At 45.3% G+C, this 24,061-nt stretch overlaps 1 protein-coding gene across 3 annotated transcripts in view; it reads right to left on the bottom strand.

The window, feature by feature from the left end:
- USP37 (ubiquitin specific peptidase 37) overlaps positions 1–24,061 on the bottom strand; it is a 465,383-nt gene that overhangs the window by 340,745 nt on the left and 100,577 nt on the right. For all 3 annotated transcript variants that reach the window (XM_033944517.1, XM_033944518.1, XM_033944516.1), the window contains exons 6-7: positions 11,915–12,054; positions 2,516–2,593 (exon numbers count right to left, since the gene is read on the bottom strand). In XM_033944517.1, coding sequence (XP_033800408.1) covers positions 2,516–2,593; positions 11,915–12,054 — 218 coding nt within the window. The remainder of the gene's footprint in view (positions 1–2,515; positions 2,594–11,914; positions 12,055–24,061) is intronic.

The raw sequence follows: 24,061 nt of genomic DNA on the forward strand, positions 1-24,061 counted from the left end.
GCTGCCACTGAAAACATCAACAACTTGGCAGAAGCTCGCAATAGGTCATACATGGCATCGGAAAGAAACACCCAATTCAATCTTTGCCACCTTGCGCTTGAGCAATTCCCAATCCTCAAGTTTTACAGTCAAGGACATGCTCGGTCCAACGAAAACACGCCCGAGCCATCAGCCCGTCACACATCGCCGCTTGGACCGCCAGAGCTGTCACATCAAAACTCTGTTTAAGGAGGGACTCCAACTTACGCCCCTCCAGGTCCTTCAAGGCTGCACCGTCCTCAACAAGCATGGTATTGCCTTTTAGAGAAGGCTGAGACCACCGCGTCCACTACTGGCGACTGCAGAGTATCCCTATCCTCTTCAGGAATGGGATACACGTGGGCCATGGAGCGCGCAAAACAAAAGGGAGCTTCCAGCACCTGCCACTGTGCGAGCATAATATCCCGAATATCCTGGTGCATAGGAACAGAGCGGGAAGCAAAGCGGATCCCCTTAAGCAAAGGGTCCACTGTACGTGGGGGCTCCGACATAGTGTCCTCAAAGTGTAAAACTGAAGAGACATGAAGAATTAACTCATGAAGCTCTTCCCACTGAAAAATGTGTACCACAGATGCATCTTCGTCAGCTGGGAGGTGCACGAACTCCTCACTGGCAGAAACTGACCCCACAAGAGGATCCTTGAAATCTCCCCAAGGGTCCAGGTCCTCATCAATAGCATCTTGCTCCTCTGGGCACAAAATCCTCATCCCACGAGACCCTTGGGCGTTTGAATGAGAGAGAAGTAGATTAGGGCAAAACCGCCACTATGTGGGGTTGTAACGGGGAAGACGTCGAGAGTGCAACTCCCTCCCCTACCCTCCCCGAAGTGGATACAGAACCTCCAGCCGCCAGCACATAAGCTTTACAATGTGCTAACATAAATTCAGGGGGAACCCCCCCCCCAGCGGCCCCAAGGGACTCCCTGTCTCAGCAGGGTACCTTGCCATATCTTGCCTCTGTATTTCCAGAACAGGGGGAAGGTCACCTGAGGTAACTGAGATGAAGGAGGAGGTTCCCGCCAAAATTGTACCTGAAACTGCCAAAATTGGAGCTCCTGCGGCCTGCCGCGTCTGAAAAGCCTGGGACTTTCCTGACACCGAGGCCGAGGAACCCCACACACAAAGGGAATCCCCAGCCGATCTGGCAGCAAGGGAATCCTTTTCTCCCTGACCGTCGGCGGCTGGGGAACCCTACGTATGGGCGTCAGGGGAAGCCCGGGCTTCCCTGTGATCCAAAGCCAACTCACGAGATATATGCGGCAGGGGGCCCTGGCCGCCGGCATCCGCTGCTGATGAGGCTACCCCATCACTCCGGCCTGCACAACGCTTGCACAGGCCAGCCACGGGTACCTCTCATCTGGAGCACAATGAGCATTTTTTCCCTTTAAAAGTGCTTATTGTGCTGACAACTGCCCTAGCTGAAAGAAAAGTGCTAGTTAGAAGAGAAAATAAAGTAAAAAGGCAGTTTTAAAGGGAAATGAGCACTTTAGACCGACACACCTCAGGATTTTGTATTTTTTTTTCTTTTACTGAACAGACTCCACGGCTCTCAAAGCTGGAGGGTTGACCAACCAGGGGGCCAGGCCACCGGCTGAGGCACCTCTACAAAAATATGGGGAGGTGGAGGAAGATGGGGGAGGGACCCAGCACGAGACCCGCCGAGTTTAACACCCCCGAGGTTGGACAGATCCCTAAACAGGACCCGTCCAAGCTCTATCCGGCACAAAAGGGGAACCCAGAAGTCCAAAACAAAATTCCAACAGTACTAAGAGGGAAGCTGAATTAGTCTTACCACCTGCTAATGGAGACTGAGGAAGACTGAGTTGCTAGGCAGATTCTAACATGATACACAAGTTTGTGCTCAGTCTCCACCTGCTGATAGCAGTGAGGCATATAACCCTTTCATAAGGGCTATACCAGTCTACCAAGCGATACAGAAAGTAGCTGCTGCTGCTTCCTATAGGCCAGTGGTCTCAAACTCAAACCCTTTGCGGGGCCACATTTTGGATTTGTAGGTACTTGGAGGGCCGCAGAAAAAAATAGTTAATGTCTTATTAAAGAAATGACAATTTTGCATGAGGTAAAACTCTTTTTAGTTTATAAATCTTTCCTTTTGACTAAGTCTTAATAATAATATTGACATTTATAGCTAATGAGACATATGATCAAGAAACTGTTATATTTTACTTTTGTGATTATGATAAACATACCGAGGGCCTCAAAATAGTACCTGGCGGGCCGCATGTGGCCCCCGGGCCACGTGTTTGAGACCACTGCTATAGGCCAACCAGTGGTCTAAAGAATTCCTCTTGCCCCAAAACCATTTAGGGATAGGCAACAGTCTGCCAAGCCCTTCAAGAATATGGAAGATTTGGATATGATTTCAAAACCCCTCTACTTTATTCAGGAAGTGTTATCCAAACATCTGGTAAAAATAAAATCAACAAAAGCACAAGGGCTGCTACGTGCCAACTTACGTGGATGAATCATTTTCTTTGGGGTAATCTTCATTGATTTCAAGACCTGAAGACTGTATTCTTTTTCTCTTTTCATTCCTGCAGGTGAAAATAATAGCTTTAGGGAAAACATTTAATACAGAGCTGAGTGAAATAGCCAGTAGAGTATATAACTTTGTCAACAGCCTGTACTCAATTGCTCATGCCCTCGCCTCCCCCTCCCCTTGAATCATTCACTAACTTTACAAACTGGAAAAAAAAAGTCTTAGTCTTGAAGACCTAGATTCTCTTGCTACTATATAGGGATCTGTTTGTTCCATGCTTTTTTTTTTTTTTAATTCCATCACCATTTTGGCTTTTGCTATATCCACTGGGAGGATATTCCAAACATGCACCACACTTTCCATGATACACATTTCCTCTTGTAGCTTTAAATTTTTCCTCCTTTCAGCTATATTCATGGGTTTTTTTCCCAGTTCTTACAAAGAGGTTTGTTTATACATTAACACCTTTCAAGTACAGTGGTACCTTGGTTTACGAGCATAATTCGTTCCAGAAGCATGCTTGTAAACCAAAATACTCGTATATCAAAGCGAGTTTCCCTATAGGAACTAAGGGAAACTCACTTCATTCGTTCCCATCCACCCCCATCCCCCGAGGCCAGCGGCGTTGCTCTACACCCCCCCAAGAACCAGCATTGCTCACCCCGCTCATGAAGGCCCCCCCCCCCCCCGCGTGATCCGCCATCCCCCCTGCTTGTGGTGCCCCTCCCCATGATCCGGCACCCTCCGCTCGCGTCGCACCCCCTCCCCGCCGTGATCCGGCATCAAAAAGGCACCCACCCACCCACCCGATCACATTTCTTACCCCCCATTTGGCACCGGCACCAACGCACAGGACATGTCGGTGTTCGAAAATCTGCCTCCTTCTGTGCTGGGCCTTGAGCATGCGCAGATGCACAACTGAACTTTGCCACCTATCCCATGACACTTTAATTTTCTCAGGAGCCTCTTGTGAGGAACTTTGTCAAAAGCTTTCTGAAAATCTAGATATACTATATCAACCGGCTCACCTTTAGCCACATGTTTATTTACACCTTCAAAGAAGTCAAGCAAATTTGTAAGGCAAGATCTCCCTCAGCTGAACCCATGCTCTGTCTCATTAAATCATGTTTGTCTACGTGTTCCACAATTTTATTTTTTTATAATCGGTTCTACCATTTTGCCCGGCACTGGCCACTCTTCAATCTTCAGGTACTACAGACGATTTTAGCAACAGGTTACAGATCACTAACAGCAGGTCAGCAATTTCATGTTTGAGTTCTTTTAATACCCTGGGATGTATACCATCCGGTCCTGGCGATTTATCACTTTTTAATTTATCAACTTGTCGATTTGGCTCAGCACATCTTCCAGATTCACAGAGATCTTTCGGTTCCTCCGCATCATCACCCTTGAAAATCATTTCCGGTTCAGGTAGACCTCTTACATCTTCTTCCATAAAGACTGAAGCAAATTCATTCAGTCTTTCCGCTATGGCCTTATCCTCCTTGAGTGCCCCTTTCGCTCCTTGATCATCCAAAGGTCCCACAGATTCCCTCACAGGTTTTCTGCTTCTGATGTACCTAAAAAAAATTGCTATGAGAGTTTGCCTCTTTTGCAAGTTTCTCTTCATATTCTTTCTTAGCTGTCTTTATAAATGCTTTGCATCTAACTTGCCAGTGCTTCTGTTTCTTCTTATTTTCGAAACAAGAAAAAATTGCAAACAGTATGTACAAAATGCAGGCTATGTTTATTATATCAACTATTAAATGCGGTCAATAATACCACCTTTTTACAAACCAAGAAACCCGACACGGTCTGTGTTTCGGTAAACACGCCTTTCTCAGGGGTCCATGGTTAAAGCACAGTTACTTACCGTAACAGGTGTTATCCAGGGACAGCAGGCAGATATTCTTAACTGATGGATGATGGCACCGACAGAGCCCCGGTACGGACAATTTTAGAGTGATTGCACTCTAAGAACTTAGAAAGTTCTAGTTAGGCCGCACCGCGCATGCGCGAGTGCCTTCCCGCCCGACGGAGGCGCACGGTCCCCAGTTAGGATAAGCCAGCTAAGAAGCCAACCCGGGGAGGTGGGTGGGACGTAAGAATATCTGCCTGCTGTCCCTGGATAACACCTGTTACGGTAAGTAACTGTGCTTTATCCCAGGACAAGCAGGCATCATATTCTTAACTGATGGGTGACCTCCAAGCTAACAAAAAGAGGGATGGAGGGAAGGTTGGCCATTAGGAAAATAAATTTTGTAAAACAGATTGGCCGAAGTGTCCATCCCGTCTGGAGAATGCATCAAGACAATAATGAGATGTGAAAGTATGAACTGAGGACCAAGTAGCAGCCTTGCAGATTTCCTCAATAGGAGTTGATCTGAGGAAAGCCACAGATGCTGCCATAGCTCTAACCTTATGGGCCATGACAGAACCTTCCAGTGTCAGTCCGGTCTGAGCATAACAGAACAAGATGCAAGCCGCAAGCCAATTGGATATCGTACGTTTAGAAACAGGATGACCCAATTTATTGGGGTCAAAAGACAAGAAAAGTTGAGGAGATGATCTGTGAGGCTTAATACGCTTTAAATAGTAAGCCAAAGCACGCTTGCAGTCCAAAGTATGCAAAGCCTGTTCTCCAGGATGAGAATGAGGTTTCTGGAAGAATACAGGCAGGACAATGGACTGGATAAGATGAAAGTCAGATACAACCTTAGGGAGAAACTTTGGATGTGTACTCGGAACCACCTTGTCATGGTGAAAGACTGTGAAAGGTGGATCTGCAACTAGTGCATGCAACTCACTGACCCTCCTGGCAGAGGTGAGAGCAATAAGGAAGACCACTTTCCAAGTGAGAAATTTGAAATGAGCTGTGGCCAATGGTTCAAATGGAGGCTTCATTAAGGCGGAAAGAATCACATTAAGATCCCAAACCACAGGAGGGGGCTTGAGAAGTGGTTTCACATTGAAAAGCCCCCGCATGAATCTGGAAACCAAAGGATGAGCAGTAAGAGGCTTTCCGTGAACTGGCTCATGAAAAGCAGTAATGGCACTGAGGTGGACTCTGATAGAAGTAGACTTTAGACCACAGTTAGACAAAGAAAGGAGATAATCCAACACTAGTTCTACTGCTAGTGAAGATGGATCATGATGATGCAGAAAGCACCAGGAAGAAAACCGGGTCCACTTCTGTTGATAGCATTGAAGAGTGGCCGGCTTCCTGGAAGCATCAAGAATAGAACGGACAGGCTGAGAAAGAAGTGAATGAGCCGAGGTCAGCCCGAGAGATACCAAGCTGTCAGGTGGACTGTAGGCTGGGATGTAGGAGGGACTGCTGATGTTGGGTAAGCAGAGAAGGAAATAGTGGAAGAAGTATGGGCTCCCTGGAACTGAGTTGAAGCAGAAGGGAGAACCAATGTTGCCTGGGCCACCGTGGAGCGATGAGAATCATGGTGGCTTGTTCCCTCTTGAGCTTGAATAAGGTCCGCAACATGAGAGGCAGAGGAGGAAATGCATAAAGGAAGAGATTGGTCTTGAGCTTGAATAAGGTCCGCAACATGAGAGGCAGAGGAGGAAATGCATAAAGGAAGAGAAATGCATCTGCTGCCACACGGTGAGGGGAGTAGAGTCTGGAGCAAAATTGGGGCAGTTGATTGTGAGGAGCCGCAAAAAGGTCCACCTGAGGAGTGCCCCATTGAGTGAAAATGGACTGGAGAGTCATGGGATCGAGAGTCCATTCGTGGGGTTGGAGAATTCTGCTGAGATTGTCTGCTAAGGAATTCTGCTCTCCCTGAATGTAGACAGCTTTCAGGAATAAATGGCGAGCTGTCGCCCAAGACCAAATCTTTTGGGCCTCCTGACACAACAGGCGAGAGCCCGTCCCACTCTGTTTGTTGATGTAGTACATTGCAACTTGATTGTCTGTGCAAAGTAGTAGAACTTGAAGAGAGAGGAGATGCTGAAAAGCCTTGAGGGCATAAAACATCGCTCTGAGTTCCAGGAAATTGATGTGATGTTTCTTTTCCTGGGCAGTCCAAAGACCTTGAGTTTGGAAATCATTCAAGTGAGCTCCCCAGGCATATGGGGATGCGTCTGTGGTGATGACTAGATGATGAGGAGGCAGATGGAACAGAAGGCCTCTGGAGAGATTGGAAGATTTCAACCACCACTGCAGAGACTGTCGAAGAGACGATGTCACAGATATGTGTCGCGAACAAGGATCTGTCGCCTGGGACCATTGGGTAGCTAGGGTCCATTGAGGAGTGCGCAGGTGAAGACGTGCGAAGGGGGTGACATGAACTGTCGAGGCCATGTGACCCAAAAGTATCATCATTTGTTTTGCAGAGATGGAAAGCTGTGGGAGCACCTGCTGACAGAGATGAAGAAGAGTCTGAAGGCGGTTGGATGGAAGAAACGCCCTCATGAGAACAGTGTCCAAGATCGCTCCAATGAACTGAAGCTGCTGAGTGGGGATGAGATGTGACTTGGGCAGGTTGATCTCGAAACCCAGAATTTGGAGAAATAGGATGGTCTGGTTGGTGGCATGAAGCACTTCCTGAGATGAAGGAGCCTTGATTAACCAGTCATCCAGGTAAGGGAAGACTTGGAGATGGTGAGAGCGTAGAAAAGCGGCCACCACAATGAGACACTTTGTGAATACCCTGGGAGAGGAGGCTAGACCGAAGGGTAACACTTTGTACTGGTAATGACAGCGATTGATCATGAAGTGGAGATACTGTCTGGAGGCCAGATTGACCGGGATGTGAGTGTAGGCCTCCTTGAGATCGAGGGAGCATAGCCAGTCGTCCTGAGTGAGAAGAGGATAAAGTGTGGCCAGAGAAAGCATTTTGAACTTTTCTTTGACCAAGCATTTGTTGAGATCCCGGAGATCCAGTATGGGTCTGAGGTCCCCGTTTTTTTTGGGAACCAGAAAATAGCGGGAGTAGAATCCTTGCCCCTTCTCATCTGGAGGAACTTCCTCAATGGCATTCAGAAGAAGGAGGGATTGGATCTCCTGAAGGAGGAGGGAGGACTGAGATGTCAAAGCAGACTCTTTTGGAGAACTTTGGGTGGGAGAGTCTGAAAGTTGAGAGAATAGCCGTGGCAAATGATGTTTAGAACCCACTGGTTTGAAGTGATGAGCTCCCAATGGCTGAGGAAAGTAGAAAGATGTCCTCCTATGGGTTGAGGCAGAAGGGAAGATGGTGGAAGACTGGCTAGGCGCTGGAGAATGAGGTCAAAAGGGTTGAGTAGACTTCGGTTGGGCAGGAGGTTTCACCGGTTGTTGTTGAGCACGAGGCTGTTGGCGTTGTTGCTGATGCTGCCGTCGAGGCTGCTGAGGAGCAGGTGGTAGGGGACGAGCAGAGTAGCGGCGTTGATATGAAGATTGTTGGCGAAAAGGCCGAGCAGGTGGAGGCTTCTTTTTATTTTTCAGAAGAGTGTCCCAGCGGGTCTCATGTGCAGACAATTTTTGTGTGGTGGAATCGAGGGAGTCACCAAATAACTCATCCCCGAGGCAAGGAGCATTGGCAAGGCGGTCCTGGTGGTTTACATCAAGCTCCAAAACCCTAGCACTGAAGCACCCAAGCACTGAAGACACCAATTGTGCGGGTCGGTCAACCAGATGGGGCGCGCACACCGTTGGCACTTTTTAAATCCTGGCTGAGGGGGCATGAAGGTAAACACGGCTTCAATGGTGGCAACAGGCCCCGCCGGGGCGAACCCGAAAAGAGGAAAAGAAAAAAAGAAAGTTTTTTTTATTATTATTAATTTTTTTATTTTTTTTTTTAACAAAGAAAAAAAGGAAGATAAGCTTCCAAGAACAAAACGTGCGAGCGGGAAGGCAAGTGAAAAAATTTTTCAACGGCCGTTGAAAAAAACGCGTCTTCTTAGCTTCAAGGAAACTAAGAAACTGGGGACTGCACGCCTCTGTCGGTCGAGAAGGCACTCGCGCCTGCGCGGTGGGGCCTAACTAGAACTTTGTAAGTTCTTAGAGTGCAATCACTCTAAAATTGTCCGTACCGGGGCTCCGTCGGTGCCGTCACCCATCAGTTAAGAATATGCTGCCTGCTTGTCCTGGGATAATATTCTTTCTTAGCTGTCTTTATCAATGCTTTGCATTTAACTTGCCAATGCTTATGTTTCTTCTTATTTTCTTCATTCAGATCTTTTTTCCATTCTTAAAGGATGTTTTTTTGGCTCCGATAGCCTCTTTCATTTCACCTTTTAACCACGCCGGCTCTCATTGCCTCTTCTTTCCACCTTTGCTGATACATAGAATACATCTGGTCTGGGCTTCCACGACGGTATTTTTAAATAACATCCACGCCTGGTTTACAGTCCTAACCTTCGCAACTGATCCTTTTAGCATCTTTTTAACCATTTTCCTAATTTTATCATAGTCGCCCTTTCAAAAATTAAACGCCCGTACAGTAGATTTCTTTTGCGACATTACTCCCGATATCAGCTCAAATTCTGACAACAATACCATTGCTTCTGCACAACGATTTGGATTTCTATGTAATCTTGAGACACATTGTGCAGGAAGCTTGGAAGTCTTGTGGCTTCGAGTCTAGCAGGACTTGAAAGTTCAGACTAGTCCAAACTTCCTGTACCGTGTGGCTCAAGATTACACAAGATCTGAATCGCAGTGATTGCTATGGATGCCTTTGAATGCTACCTGCAAAGTGACAATCGTTACAGAGAGAGAGAGTGGAGACACTGGGTGAAGGCTGGGGGGAGGGTATGTGCGAGCAAGTGACTGAGTAAAGTCTGTGGGGAGGCAAGTATGTGCAAGCAACAGACTATTGGGCATTCAGGTTTTGATGACATGTGAAACAGGGGCAATTGCCTCTGTTTCACCTATCTAGTGGATGCTGTCTTATAGCTGACAGCATGCTTTGCTTTGGTTTTTGTCAGTGATTTGCAGAGGCACTGTAAGGGAAGCATAGCTATTTCTACTCCAGCCAAAAGATTTTGTCTTAGTGTCCACCTGCTGGTCATGATGAGCTATTAACTATCAGTGAAGCTGTATTGGTCTGGAGAGATGATAAAGAAGAAACTGATTTACTAGTTTCTTTGCTCAAAGACACTAAATAGAAAAGAGCACTTAGTAAGCCAGTTTCTAAAACAGCTATTGCTGATCTGGAAGGGGATTCCCCCACGTCACTGGGGACAATGTTGGAAGGCTAGGGAGAAAGAAGCAAGAAGGGTCTGCTGCTAGCTCCTAGGTTTTGTGAAAGTTTGTTAAGGCCTGCTCTACAGTATATAATTCAAGATTTCCAAGTCTCTTATCATCCATCTTTTGATGTAGAATAGATCCTATACCATTTTGGTTGCTCTTCTCTGAACCTCATTTGTATTTAAGATCCTTAGTGAGATAAGACCTCAAAAGGCAAAGTACTCCAAGTGGGGCCTCGCCAGTGACCTATACAGAACCACCATCGCCACCTTCTTTCTGCTGGTTATGCTTCTCACTATGCAACCTAGCATCTTTCTGGCTTTGGCCACTGGCTTGTCACATGGTATCCGAGAATCTAAAGATGTAATGATCTGCGTGCACTCCTTCCACAGTACATAAATCTCATGCATATTCATTGTGGATATCACAAAAACCAGACTAGTTCAGTGATTCCCAAGGACTAGGTTGAGAACCTATGTCCTAACCCTTCATAAATGTTACTCACAAATATACTGAAGAAAATCAGCCCTAGGACTGATCTTTGGATGCATTCCACTACTCACCCTTCTTTAGAGACTGACTGAATTCTATTTACCATCACCCTCTGTTGTCTGTCATTCAAAAGAGTTTCTAATCCAGTTCACCATCTTTCATCCTAATTCAGGCTGCTCAGTTTATTAATGAGTCTTCTATAAAGAATTACATCAAAGGTTTTACTGAAATCTAATTAGATTACATTCAGCTCATGTCTTTGATGCAGTTTTCTGATCACCCCATCAAAGAAATCAGATTTGTTTGGCATGATCTTCCTTCGTAAAACCATGTTGTCTATGATCTAGTAACTCCACTATCTTTTCCTTTAGCAGTGTCTCCATTACTTTCAAACCACCAAAATAAGGCTCACTGGCCTGTAGTTTCCCCCTCTCCTCTCTGCTATGATTAATTTCAGTGTTACAGTCCCAAAAATAATATATTTTATATCCTCATCCCACAAGGATAAGATAAAAAAAGAACCTTGAGAAATTTAAATCAAAACAAAAAATTTCCTATATAGAAATGCATTTAATTGATTAGTGAGTCCCTTAAACTAAGTTGGCATTTCCAATCAAAGTAGGCAAGCTCTGATCTAATATATTATAACCCCCTATTGTTCTATCCTTATTTTTCTCTTTACTATATCAAATTGTAGTTCTTCCCTGATTTCCCTTTGAAGTGCATGTTTGTCTATCCCTACATAGTATGTTCCCCTCATTTGAAAATTATTTATTGTACATTGCTTTGTAATCTTGAAAAAAGAAATTTTATCAAATATGAAATAAACTTGAAACTTGATCATCTCACCAGCAACAAATATGGGTCACTCACAGGAGAACCTCAGAAAATGTTTTATTTCATCTATATAATAAAATGCTAAGCGCGCATGCGCACTCTCACCGCGTGCTTCCCTGATCCCTGATCTGTCGGGCTGTGGCGGCAAGAGTGTGCATGCGCTACAAAGGACTCCAGGACGCCCTCTGCTGTCGGTTTCAGCCCATGCGGCGGTGCGGAGCGGCGGCTGCCAGTTGGAGTCTGTTTCAGGTGTGCGCGTGTGCGCATAGGGTTCTTTCCGTGTAAGGTAGATCGTCGTCGCCCCCTTCCCCCCCCCAGCGCACCCGAACCCCCGTCCGACCCTCCCTTCACGCGGTCCCTACCCTTAGTCCCTTGCCGCCGCCGCCCCCCCTTCCCATGGTCCCGACAAACATGCTTTGCTCTGGGAGGGGGGAACAGAAGGGGGCCATGGAGCAGGCAGGCATGGCACAACAGGGGGCCAGGGGGAGAGGGAAAGGGGCCTGCTTTGGGGGGATGGGTGTGCTGGGGGGTAGGCAGCAATCATTCTTTGCTCTGGGAGGGGGGAACAGAAGGGGGCCAACAGAGCAGGCAGGCATGGCACAACAGGGGGCAAGGGAGAGAGGGAAAGGGGGCTGATTTAGGAGGAGGGGTATGCTAAAGAAAAAAAAAAAAAAAAAAAGACAGACATCGGCCAAGGGGAGAGAGAGAGAAAGAAAGACAGACACACACATCTATTCTAGCACCCGTTAATGAAACGGGCTTAAAGACTAGTTTATAAATAAATCTGCATCCATACAGTACATGCTCATTTTCAATAGTTGCAATAGTTTGCAATAGTTGCAAATTTAAACCATTAATTCACACCTGTTCTCCAGTAATCCCATTCGGTGAGGGGATGGTGTGGTGGGCGAAATATTTCCTGGAGAAGTCTTGCCTGCACTAACCAATGGCTTCCGAATTGGTGTTTCATCTTTATCCTCAAAGATCACTTTTCTGGAAGATGCCTAAAAACACACAAATAGACTTATAATAAAATGTTACCCAATCCATTCTAGACTGCATACTTTTCTAAGCAGCACTCGAACTGGATTTCATTCCCAGTTCAGGACCTGTTCATCCTGTCTTTGTTCTTTCTCACCCTCCACCTGTCATTTAACTGGACTATGCATCCATTATCTTTCCCTTTCCACACTCTACCCTGCATTTTCCAGAAGGTCATTTGCATCCCTCTTCCTTCCCCATACATTTTCTGAATATGAACCCATGTTCTGAACTTAATTTTATACACCTACAAAGTAGACTCTGGTCCTCGAAAGCTCATGCCTCAATAAAATTCATTTCTAAAGGTAACTTGCTTCTGTCAGTTTTGTTACACCTAACATGGCTACCCCTTTTAAAATATATTAAAGTAGTTTTTACAAGCTATTTGCTGTGCAGAAATATACATCATTCAATAGTCCTTGTGACTTTGGGCAAGTCAATTTACACTCCATTGCCTCATCACAAGCTTAGAATGCAAGACCTTTGGAAGCAGGGAAATACCTACTGTTGCTGAACATAACTAGTAACACTGAATTTAACTTGTATCTTTTCAGAAGTAGCTCAAACAAATAATGCTCTAATAATAATAATAATAGCAGTTTATATACCGCAGGACCGTGAAGTTCTATGCGGTTTACAATGATTAAAAAAGAATGCTACAATTGAGCAGAACTTACATAGCTGGCAATTAGTGACTAATAGTATATGAGAGCAGCAGTTGTGGGAGAGATTGTGTGGATCAGCTACCTAGGTAATTCAAGAACAGATGTTTTTAGGTGTTTCCTAAATTCACCATAGTTGTTTGTATGCCTAAATAATTTTTTCAGGTCTTTGCCCTATAATGCTGCTTGATAAGAGAGAAATTTGATCATGTGACCCCCCTACTTGAGAAGGCACACTGGCTTCCAGTTGCTCATCGTATAATGTACAAATTATGCTTGCTAACTTTTAAGTCTTTGACATTTAAAACCCCAGCTTTTATTTATAAAGTTTTAATTCCTTATACTTCATCTAAATTACTAAGGTTGAATGACCAACATTTATTGGTCATTCCCTCTTTAAAATTTATTAATACACAGCGGCAATCTATCTTCTCAGTTATGGCTCCTCAAGCTTGGAATGTCCTTCCAATTTATTTAAGAGAAGAAAGGATTTTGGAAAAATTTAAGAGCAAACTCAAGGGTTTTCTTTTTAAAGATGCATTCAAGGATTAAATGAATTGCTTATGCCTTTTAATTTATCCACAATTTTTAAATAATTTGTCTCTTCCCTTCCCCAATGTTTTTTTTACCTTAATTGTTTCTTTTACAACCAAATTGTATTTCTTCTCTAACTTTCCTTATGTTTGACTTTGTATGCATATGCTGAATTTTAATATGTTTAGTAGAACTCTGTAATTTTTTTTTATTAATTGTACATCGCTTAGAATTTGGAATAGGTGATAAATCAAATTTCATAATAAACTTGGATAAACTTGATAAAATGTTGATGGTATCTTAAATTTACATCCTCTAACCCGTGGTGAGACGAACTTCGGGTGTGAGCTTCTCTTATGTTTGTTGGTTGAGAAGGAGAAGAGGTCAGTTATATATTTAGGGGCTAAACCGTATAGTGCCTTAAAGCAGAAAATCCCAGCTTAAACTTTGCACGTGCCTCCATTGGCAATCAGTGCAGGAGTCGGTAGGAAAAGGTTATGTGATCGGACTTCTTCAACCAAAAATCAGCCTAACCGCTGCGTTCTGCACCAGTTGTAGTCTCTGCACGTTCTTCTGTGAGATTGCCAGGTAGGCGATATTACAGTAGTCAAGATGGCTTAGTATAAGGGATTGTACCAGAATTCTGAATGATGAAGCATCAAAGTACGCTCTGATGGACCGAAGCTTCCAGAGAGTAAAGAAACCCTTTCTAACCAACGAGTCCACTTGGTCTTTCATGGTTAGGCCTTGGTCAAGTAATACTCAAGTTTCAAGTTCAAGTTTAATAATGATTTGATTTATCGCTTAATCCAAATTCTAAGCGATTAACATATTGATAAAATTACAATGTAAGGGGAATAATACAATAAATAAGACTGACAAAATTATTAACAAATTTGATAAGACAAGAAACATAAGGGAGGAGATGGGAAAGAATTACAATATATTTAAAAGATAAAGAGACAAATAAGGAGGGCACATAAGGAAAGGGGGAAAGAAAAAATATATATATATAAAAAATATAAAACCCCCTTTTTTCTTTTTTTTCTTTTAAATTTAAATTTACTTCAATAAAAGTTTGTAAAGAAAAAATGATATCGATTCAAAGACAAAATTATTAATTTATAAAGGCATCTTTAAAGAGAAAACTCTTCAGTTTACCTTTAAATTTTTCTATATTGGTTTCTTCCCTTAAATGATTAGGGAGAGAATTCCAGGTTTGGGGAGCTGTAACTGAAAAAATTAACTGTTGTTGGGTATTTATAATTTTAAGGGAAGGAATCGTTAGTAGATGTTGTTCAGCGGATCTTAATGTTCTATTGGCGGTGTATGGGATCAATAACTTGTAAATAAAAGCTGGGGTTTTAAAGAGAAGAGATTTAAATGTAAGCAGACATAGTTGATATGTTACCCGATGTGTAACTGGAAGCCAATGGGCTTCCCTAAGAAGTGGTGTTACGTGGTCGAACTCCCAGAACCTTCATTGTAGGTTGAATAGGGTAACTGAGTTTGTTGATGCATAGTGATGTTTTAGTGACAAGTGGGTGTGGCGAGGCTACAAAGAATTTTGTTTTTTCTGAATTAAGCTTCAGTCTAAATTCAGTCATCCATTGTTCCATCAAGTTTAGTACAGTGGAACCTTGGTTTACGAGCATAATTCATTCCAGAAGCATGCTCGTAAACCAAATTGCTCGTATATCAAAGCAAGTTTCCTCATAGAAGAAAGGGAAACTGCTTTGATTGGTTCCACCTCCTCCCCCCCCCCCCCCCCCGAGGCTACCGGCGCTGCTCCATTCTCCCCCCCCTTGAGGAACCCGACGCTGTTCCAAACCCCTCCCCGCGATCCGGCTTCCCCCCCCCCACGAACCGGCATCCTCCCCCACTCGCGTTGCCCCCCCTTCCACCGCGATCCTACTTCCCCTCCCCGTCCGAGCACGTCAATGACACTTCATTTACTCGACTTGGCACCAGTGCCGGTGCCCAAAGATCCTCCCTCTTCTGGCGCGGCCTGGGCTGGGCGGTGCGTTGGAGATCCTCCCTCTTCTGGTCTGGGCTGGGCTGGACTGGCTTTGAGCATTTGCGCATGCTCAAAGCCTTCTGGTCTCGCTCTCTCAGAGAACGGCCACCAGGATGATCTCGGGGCTCAAGGGTCTCTCGTACGAAGAGAGACTGAACAAATTGCAGCTCTACACTCTCGAGGAACGTAGGGAGAGGGGAGACATGATCGAAATATTTAAGTACCTCACGGGACGTGTCGAAGTGGAAGATGATATTTTCTTTCTCAAGGGACCCTCGGCCACAAGAGGGCACCTGCTCAAACTCAGGGGCGGAAAATTTCATGGCGACACCAGAAAGTATTTCTTCACAGAGAGAGTGGTTGATCATTGGAACAAGCTTCCAGTGCAGGTGATCGAGGCAGACAGCGTGCCAGACTTTAAGAATAAATGGGATACCCATGTGGGATCCCTACGAGGGTCAAGATAAGGAAATTGGGTCATTAGGGCATAGATAGGGGGTGGGTAAGCAAAGTGGGCAGACTTGATGGGCTGTAGCCCTTTTCTGCCATCATCTTCTATGTTTCTAAGTAACTATGCTTTATCCCAGGACAAGCAGGCAGCATATTCTCAACAGTTGGGTGACTTCCAAGCTAAGCATAATAGGATGGAAGGAGAGTTGGCAAGTTAAGAAAAGAGATTTTGTAAAACAGACTGGCCAAAATGGCCATCCCTTCTGGAGAAGGTATCCAGACAGTAATGAGAGGTGAAAGTATGAATCGAGGACCAAGTGGCAGCCTTGCAGATTTCCTCAATAGGAGTTGATCTGAGGAAAGCTACAGATGCCGCCATTACTCTAACTCTGTGGCCCGTGACTCGACCCTGCAGAGGGAGACCAGCCGGAGCACAGCAGAAAGAGATGCAAGCAGCTATCCAGTTGAATATGGTTCGCTTCGAGACAGGATGCCCCAACTTATTTGGATCGAAGGAGATGAAAATTTGTGGGGCTGTTCTGTGAAACTGAGTGTGCTGCAAGTAGAAAGTCAAGGCACGCTTACAGTCCAAAGTATGGAGCACCACTTCTCCAGGGTGAGAATGAGGCTTTGGAAAAAATACTGGAAGAACAATAGATTGATTGATGTGAAATTCTGAAACAACTTTAGGCAAGAATTTTGGATGAGTACGGAGGACCACTTTGTCATGGTGGAAAACTGTGAAAGGTGGATCCGCAACCAAGGCTTGTAACTCACTGACTCTTCGAGCAGACGTGACAGCAATCAGAAAAATCACTTGAGATGAGCCTTATCAATTGGTTCAAATGGAGGCTTCATCAACTGAGCCAGGACAACATTGAGATCCCAGGCCACTGGAGGTGGTCTGAGCGGTGGATTAACATTAAAAAGTCCTTTCATGAAGCGGGAAACCACAGGATGTGCAGACAGGGGTTTCCCCATCAAGAGGCTGATGGAAAGCAGCAATCGTACTGAGATGGACTCTGATAGATGTAGACTGGAGGCCAGACTGTGATAAGTGAAGTAAATAATCCAAAACAGAAGCCAAGGAGGTAGATATTGGCTCCATTTGGCAAGTAGAAAACCTAGTCCATTTCTGACCGTAACACTGCCTAGTGGATGGCTTTCTGGAAGCCACCAAAACGTCCTGTACAGATTGAGAAAACTGCAGAGGAGTCAGTTAGTTTGAAAGGTACCAAGCTGTTAAGTGTAGAGAGTGCAGATTGGGATGAAGTAAGGATCCTTGACTCTGAGTAAGCAGATAGTGAAAAACTGGTAGAAGAAGAGGCTCCCTGGTGCTGAGTTGAAGTAGAAGGGAGTACCAGGTTGTCTGGGCCACCGAGGAGCTATCAGAATCATGGTGGCAAGTTGCGACTTAAGCTTGACAAGAGTCTTGAGAATCAGAGGGAATGGAGGGAAGGCATAGAGAAATTGATCCGTCCAGTCCTGGAGGAAAGCATCTGTCTTGAGAAGCTGGGGAGAGTATATCCGGGAGCAGAACTGAGGCAGCTTGTTGTTGAGGGGAGACGCAAAGAGGTCTATCTGAGGGGTCCCCCACTGAGCAAACACTTGACGGAGAGGCGAGGAATTGAGTGTCCATTCGAGAGGTTGCAGAAGACGACTCAATTTGTCCGCCAGGCAGTTGTGCTGACCTTGAATGTATACAGCTCTGAGAAAGATGTTTTGATGGATTGCCCAATCCCACAGCTTCAGAGCCTCTTGACAAAGGAAGTGAGATCCCGTACCTCCCTGTTTGTTGACATAGTACATGGCGACTTAGTTGTCCATCCGGACAAGGACTAAGTTGTCATGAAGGTGTTGAAAAACTTTGAGAGCATTGAAAATCGCTCTGAGTTACAACAGATTGATGTGACAAAGACGGTCTGTGGGAGACCAATGGCCTTGGGTACGGAGACCATCTAGATGGGCTCCCCATGTGTAGGTTGACGAGTGTTGTGAGAACCTTCTGATGAGGGAGAGTATGGATCAGCAAACCTCTGGAAAGATTGGAAGAGCATCCACCAGTGGAGAGACTGTCTCAACAAAGGAGTTACTGTAATCTGTTGAGAAAGTGGGTCAGTAGCTTGTTGCCACTGAGATGCCAGGGTCCACTGAGGTATGCGAAAGTGAAATCTGGCAAAAGGAGTCGCGTAAACTGTAGAAACCATGTGACCGAGTAGAATCATCAATTGTCTCACTGAAATTGATGTGAGATGAGACACTTGATGGCAAAGGCAAATGAGGGCATCCTGACATGGTCGAGGCAGGAACGCTCTGAGCTGGACAGTGCCCCAATGAACTGAAGAGACTGAGATGGGTTCAACTGGGATTTTGGAAAGTTGATTTCGAACCCCAGACATTGGAGGAACATAATAACCGCTTTGATGAGTCAGTCGTCCAGGTATGGAAAAACTTGAAGACCCTGAGTACGGAGAGCTGCAGTCATCACCACCACCAGACACTTCGTGAAGACTCTGGGGGATGAGGCGAGTCCGAAAGGAAGCGCTCCGTATTGTAGATGAAGATTCCCCACCCGAAATCTTAAATACTTGCGAGAGGCTGGATGAATCGGGATATGAGTGTAAGCCTCTTTGAGATCCAGAGAACATAGCCAATCTCCCCGTTTCATCAGGGAATACAAAGTTGGCAAAGAAAGCATCCGAAACTTCTCTTTGACTAGAAATTGGTTGAGGGCTCTGAGATCCAGAATGGGTCGCAAGTCCCCCATCTTCTTTGGGACTAAAAAATAACGGGAATAAAAGCCCATGTCCCGTTGGTTCAAGGGAACCTCCTTGACAGCTCGAAGGCGAAGAAGAGCCTGAGCTTCCTGAAGAAGAAGGGGAAGTTGCGACGAATTGGAAGGACACTCTCTTGGAGGGCGATCTGGAGGCACCTGAAGAAAGTGAAGCGAGTATCCCTCCCAAAGGATGGTAAGACCCCAGAGATCTGATGTGATCATCTACCACTGGTGATAAAAATGGTGAAGACCATCTCCTATGGGTAGAAGAGAAGTCTGATGGAGGGAGGTTGGTATGCTCAGAATGGGAATGTCAAAAAGACTGAGCTGGTTTAGCCGCAGCAGGAGTCTGAGCTTTCTGCTGTCGTTGTTGCTGTGGCGGTCATCTAGGCGGAGGCCTGGAGAAAGCTGGCGTCGTTTTTTTGAGGATAACAACGTGGTGGATGCCTGTATGGCCGAGCAGGAGGAGTCTTAGGCTTCGGCCAATTCAAAGAAGCAAAAGAACGTTCATGTTCAGAGAGGCGCTTTGTAGCAGCTTCAATGGAATCATCAAAAAGTTAATTTCCCTGGCAAGGCAAGTTCGCTAGACGGTCCTGCAAATTGTGATCCATATCAACAATGCAGAGCCAAGCGAGGCGACACATGGCTACTGCAAAAGCAGAAACTCTGGAAGAGAATTCAAAGGCATCGTATGTGGCTTGCAGCATGAAGAGTCGAAGTTGAGACAGAGTTCGAAAAATCTGTTTGAATTCTGGAAGACACTGTTCCTCAAGAGCTGGATAAAACTTAGGCATTATTTTGAGGAAGTGATTAAAATAAGCAGTGTAATTGTAATTGAGAATTCTGTTAGCCATCATGGAATTCTGATATAGCCTACGGCCAAACTTGTCCATGGTACGGCTTTCCCTGCCCGGAGGGACCACAGCGTAGAGCTTAGATGGCTGAGCTTTCTTTAATGAAGATTCCACAACCAAGGACTGGTGAGACAACTGAGATTTTTCAAATCCCTTACAAGGTACGGTGCGATACCTGGATTCCAGCTTAAATGGAATGGCTGTAATGGAATAAGGAATTTCCATATTCCTGAAAAAAGTTTGCCTTAAATCAGGAGTCATAGGAAGCCTCAAGGTCTCCTTGGGTGGATAAAGCAACTCCATGTCGGCCAAGTACTCAGGAATGTACTTGGAATCAGAGTGGAGATCCAGCTGAAGAGCTTTCCCCATGTCAAAGACAAATTTCGCAAATGAGGCAGACTTCAAGGCAGAAGAACCCTCAGGAGAAGGAGAGCGAGACTTAGGAGCCAACGAATAGGAAGGAGATGCCTCTCTGGAATATTAAGAACGAGGCTCAGAATCTAGCCGCATAGTCACCGAAGAAGCTCCACTACCTATGACAGGAGGAGTCAGAGAGTGCTTGCGCTGAAGAAGCCTCAATGGCGAAGTCCCCGGGGTCCGTGGAACAGAATGGGTCGAGGCAGGAGGCGAAGGCTCCCTCGGAAGCGGTCTCGATGGAGGAGTCTTCGACCTGGATGGGCTTCGAGGAGAAACAGCCGGTGTGAAAGCTTTGCGAGACCTATGTTTAGGTTTTGAAGAAGTCTCGACAGCTTTGATAAACGAGGCATAGAAGACTCAGTATCCGGAAGAGAGGTCTTCTGCTTGAGAAAAGACTCCTGACTGCGCTTGGAAGCAAGATGCCTCTAATACCTCGAGCGATGCCTCGATCGAGGTTCAGGAGACTGTGTCCCAGGAGAATGCGAAGAGTCACTGGATGATAAGCGACGAGACTTCCGAGGCTTGAATCGAGGTGCTTCAACAGAAGGCTCAGGCTGGCTCGTAGGAAGCAGGGTCGAGGCTGAGAGGAGCTGAGCCATGACCGAGGAAATCTGAGTGGTCAGAATGGCTTTCAACATGTCCTCGAACATAGGTACTGAGACGAAGGGATCAGATCTCGAAGGTGCAGCAGTGCGCTCCAAAGAGGGCAACCTCGAGGATGAGTATTCCCTATGTTTGGAGGCATGCTTAGCTGGAGGTCTCGAAGAGGCTGGCAGGACAGTAAGCACGGCCTGGGATGCCTGAGACTCTGAAGGCTTCTTAGGAAGGGTACCTGAAGGAGAAATAGGAGACTTACCCACAGAAAAGGAACTATGATGCCATGAGACAAATGGTGAAGAAGCTCAGGAACAGCTCCAGGAAAGCGTCGACAGTAGAGCAAGGCTGGACTTTATTCAGAGACATGGTAAACGAAGCGCAAAACCTGTTTGTACCCAGATTTAGAAAAGGGTCCAAAAAGAATCAAGCAAAAGACCCGGTATGGATAACCAATGAAGTTAAGAACGCGATAGGAGACAAGAAAAAATCATTCCGGAACTGGAAAAAGGACAAAACCGAGGAAAATTGGAAACAGCACAGGAAGCATCAAAACGAATATCACCGCGTGGTCAGAAAAGCAAAAAGAGAGTATGAAAGACTTGCCAGAGAGGCACGGAATTTTAAATCATTCTTTCATTATGTGAAAGGAAAACAGCCGGCGAGGGAAGAGGTGGGACCGCTGGATGAGGGAGACAGGAAGGGAGTGGTGAAGGAGAAGAAGTGGCAAACAAACTAAACACGTTCTTCTCATCAGTCTTCACAAAGGAGGACACATCCAACGTGCCGGATCCGGAAAAAATCTTCAAGGGGGATCAAGGGGGAAAATTATCATGCATGGAGGTAAACCTAAATGACGTACTGTGATATGCAGGCTGTGACTGCTAGGTCTGGCCCTAGAGTAAGACCCATTTCTAGAGCAGACATTTCTCATTCGGGTAAATTTAAAACCCATTCTGACAAGTTCCCCGACTTTCCTTCTTTGTCCAGTAGAGGGAGCCAAGGTGCTGAACTGCAGATTTCCCCTCCCCCACACTGTCCCAGAGTAACTAACAGGATATCCTCTGCACCTGGGAGTTTGGGGCGTGGTTGCAGGCTTCTAAACCTGAAGTCTGAACTATTAGAGAGGCAGAGGGAGAAACTGAGGGCAGAGGAGCAGCTGCAGTTGAAGAACTGGCAGCCAAGCTCAGGGCTGAGAGCTCTGCAAGGCCGCCAACAGCCAGAATGCATGGAGCTAACAGAAGCCGGAGCAGATTTATCTCCTGACCCATCTGAAGTCCCTCAAGACATGGAGCTGGATCCAGAGCCTAATGTGGTGTTTGAGAACGGAGTCCAACCCATGGAGGTGTGCTGGTCCAAAAGACAAGTAGTGGAAACTGCCTAGGAGAATTATAAAATCCTGTGTTTTCTTTTTGGAACTGTTTTTGAAAGTGTCCAACTGTTTTTGAAAGTGTCCCTTGATTACCCTGTTGAGTTTGAAGCAGGGTGGGAACCTTTATAAGAACTGTGAAAGACTCATGCTGTTTTTTGATGGTTTTTTTTCTTCCTTTTGGGAAGTTGGACTGTTTCAAGTCAAGGTGATGGGGGTTTGCCCCGCATTCAAAGAAGTGGGATTGAGGGATTAAGAAGGGAATCACGAACAGATCAGAGAAGGTTATCATGCCGTTGTACCGGGCCATGGTACACCCCCACTTGGAATACTGCGTCCAGCACTGGTCACTGTACATGAAGAAGGACACAGTACTACTTGAAAGGGCCAAGAGAAGACCAACAAAAATGGTTAAGGGGCTGAAGGAGTTGCTGTACAGTGAGAGATTAGAGAAACTGTGCCTCTTCTCCCTTGAAAAGAAGAGACAGAGGGGACATGATAAAAACATTAAAGATAATGAAGGGAATAGACTTAGTAGATAAAGACAGGTTGATCACCAACTCCAAAGTAGAGAGAACAAGAGGGTACTCTCTAAAGTTAAAAGGGGATAGATTCCATACAAACGTAAAGAAGTTCTTCTTCACCCAGAGAGTAGTAGAAAACTGGAATGCTCTTCCAAAGGCTGTTATAGGGGAAAATACCCTGCAGGGATTCAAGACAAAGTTAGATAAGTTCCTGCTGAACCAGAACGTACGCAAGTATGGCTAGTCTCAGTTAGGGCACTGGTCTTTGACCCAAGGGCCGCCATGGGAGTAGAATGCTGGGCACAATGGACCACTGGTCTGACCCAGCAGGGGCAATTCTTATGTTGTGCTTATCCTCTGCCTAATCTTCTTCCTCACCATGACTCTCATCCCTTCATAGTTCCCCTTTCGGAAGTTCAGTACCGTGGCCGTCATTCTGGATTGATTTTTAGTTCCTGTGTCTAGGTTGAAGTGAATCATGTTGTGATCATTGTTTCCTAGCATCCCTTCTACTTCTATACCTTGTGCCTGTCTCCGTAGTCCATTTAGAACTAAGTCTAGAATTGCATTTCCTCACGTATTTTCCATGACAAGTTGTTCCAGGAAGCAATCGCCTACAGCATCCAGGAACTTGGTCTCTTTATTGCAGCTGGAGTTGCCTAGGTTCCAATCTATCCCCAGATAATTGAAGTCACCCATAATAACTGTGTTGCCTCCCTTGCATTTGTGTTTAATCTCGTCCATCATGTCTTCATCTTTTTCTTCGGACCTGGGGGTCAGTAGTAGATGCCGATCTTCGTATCCGTTCCATTTGTTCCCGGTATTTTGGCCCATAGAGACCTTATTGTTCCGTTTCCGGCGTGTTCTCTCTAGTAGACTTAAATCCCTCTTTTATGCATAGGGCAATACCCCCACCTTTCTGTCCTTCTCTGTGGTATAGCTTGTATCCTGGTAGTACAGTGTCCTAGACATTGTCCTCACTCCACCATGTTTCTGTGATGCCGATGATGTCTAGGTCATCTTTTTGTGCTATAGCCTCCAATTCCCCCCTTTTATTCCGTAGGCTCCTTGTGTTTGTGTATATACACTTAAGTTTGCGGCCTGTTACTTTCTTGCACTTTATACCTCCTTCTGTCTCCTTCAATCCATCCAGATTTCTATCTTGCCTATTATCTGGTGAGTCTTCCCTGCAATCTTCTTGCACGGTATCCTCTGAGTATACTGTTTCCCAAACCATCAACTCTTGGTTGGCTTTTAAAATTACTACTATACTGATAACATTTGGGGTTTGGACCTATGATTGAGCGAATGACCTGCAAAAATCACATATATTAGCAGTCACACTGCCTGAATTAAGGTCTCTGAGGTCCTTTACTCCTTATGCATGAAAATCAAATTTGTGCTGTTTACATTGGTGTTATTGATTTTTGCTGTTAAATTTTGAACATCAATATGGAGAAATTAGGTTCTTACCTGCTAATTTACTTTCTTTTAGTTTCTCCAGACCAGTAGAGGTTAATCTTTACAAATGGGTATATATCCAATCATGACCAGCAGGTGGAGACTGAAAACAAAACTGTGGGACAGTATATAATATACTCCCTTCTCTATTTACCTCAGTCTGCCGAATAGCCAAGCAGAACCAAGAACTGGAAAACAGAAAGAAAACAATACTCCGAACAGGAGTAACAACTAACATACCCAAATGCTGTTGGAAAATGCAGAGGAGAAATACCAGAAGGAAAATGTCCCCACAGCTCGCCAGCTAAGCCA

The sequence above is a fragment of the Geotrypetes seraphini genome, chromosome 5 (assembly GCF_902459505.1).
Source record: "Geotrypetes seraphini chromosome 5, aGeoSer1.1, whole genome shotgun sequence".
Lineage (NCBI taxonomy): Eukaryota > Metazoa > Chordata > Amphibia > Gymnophiona > Dermophiidae > Geotrypetes > Geotrypetes seraphini.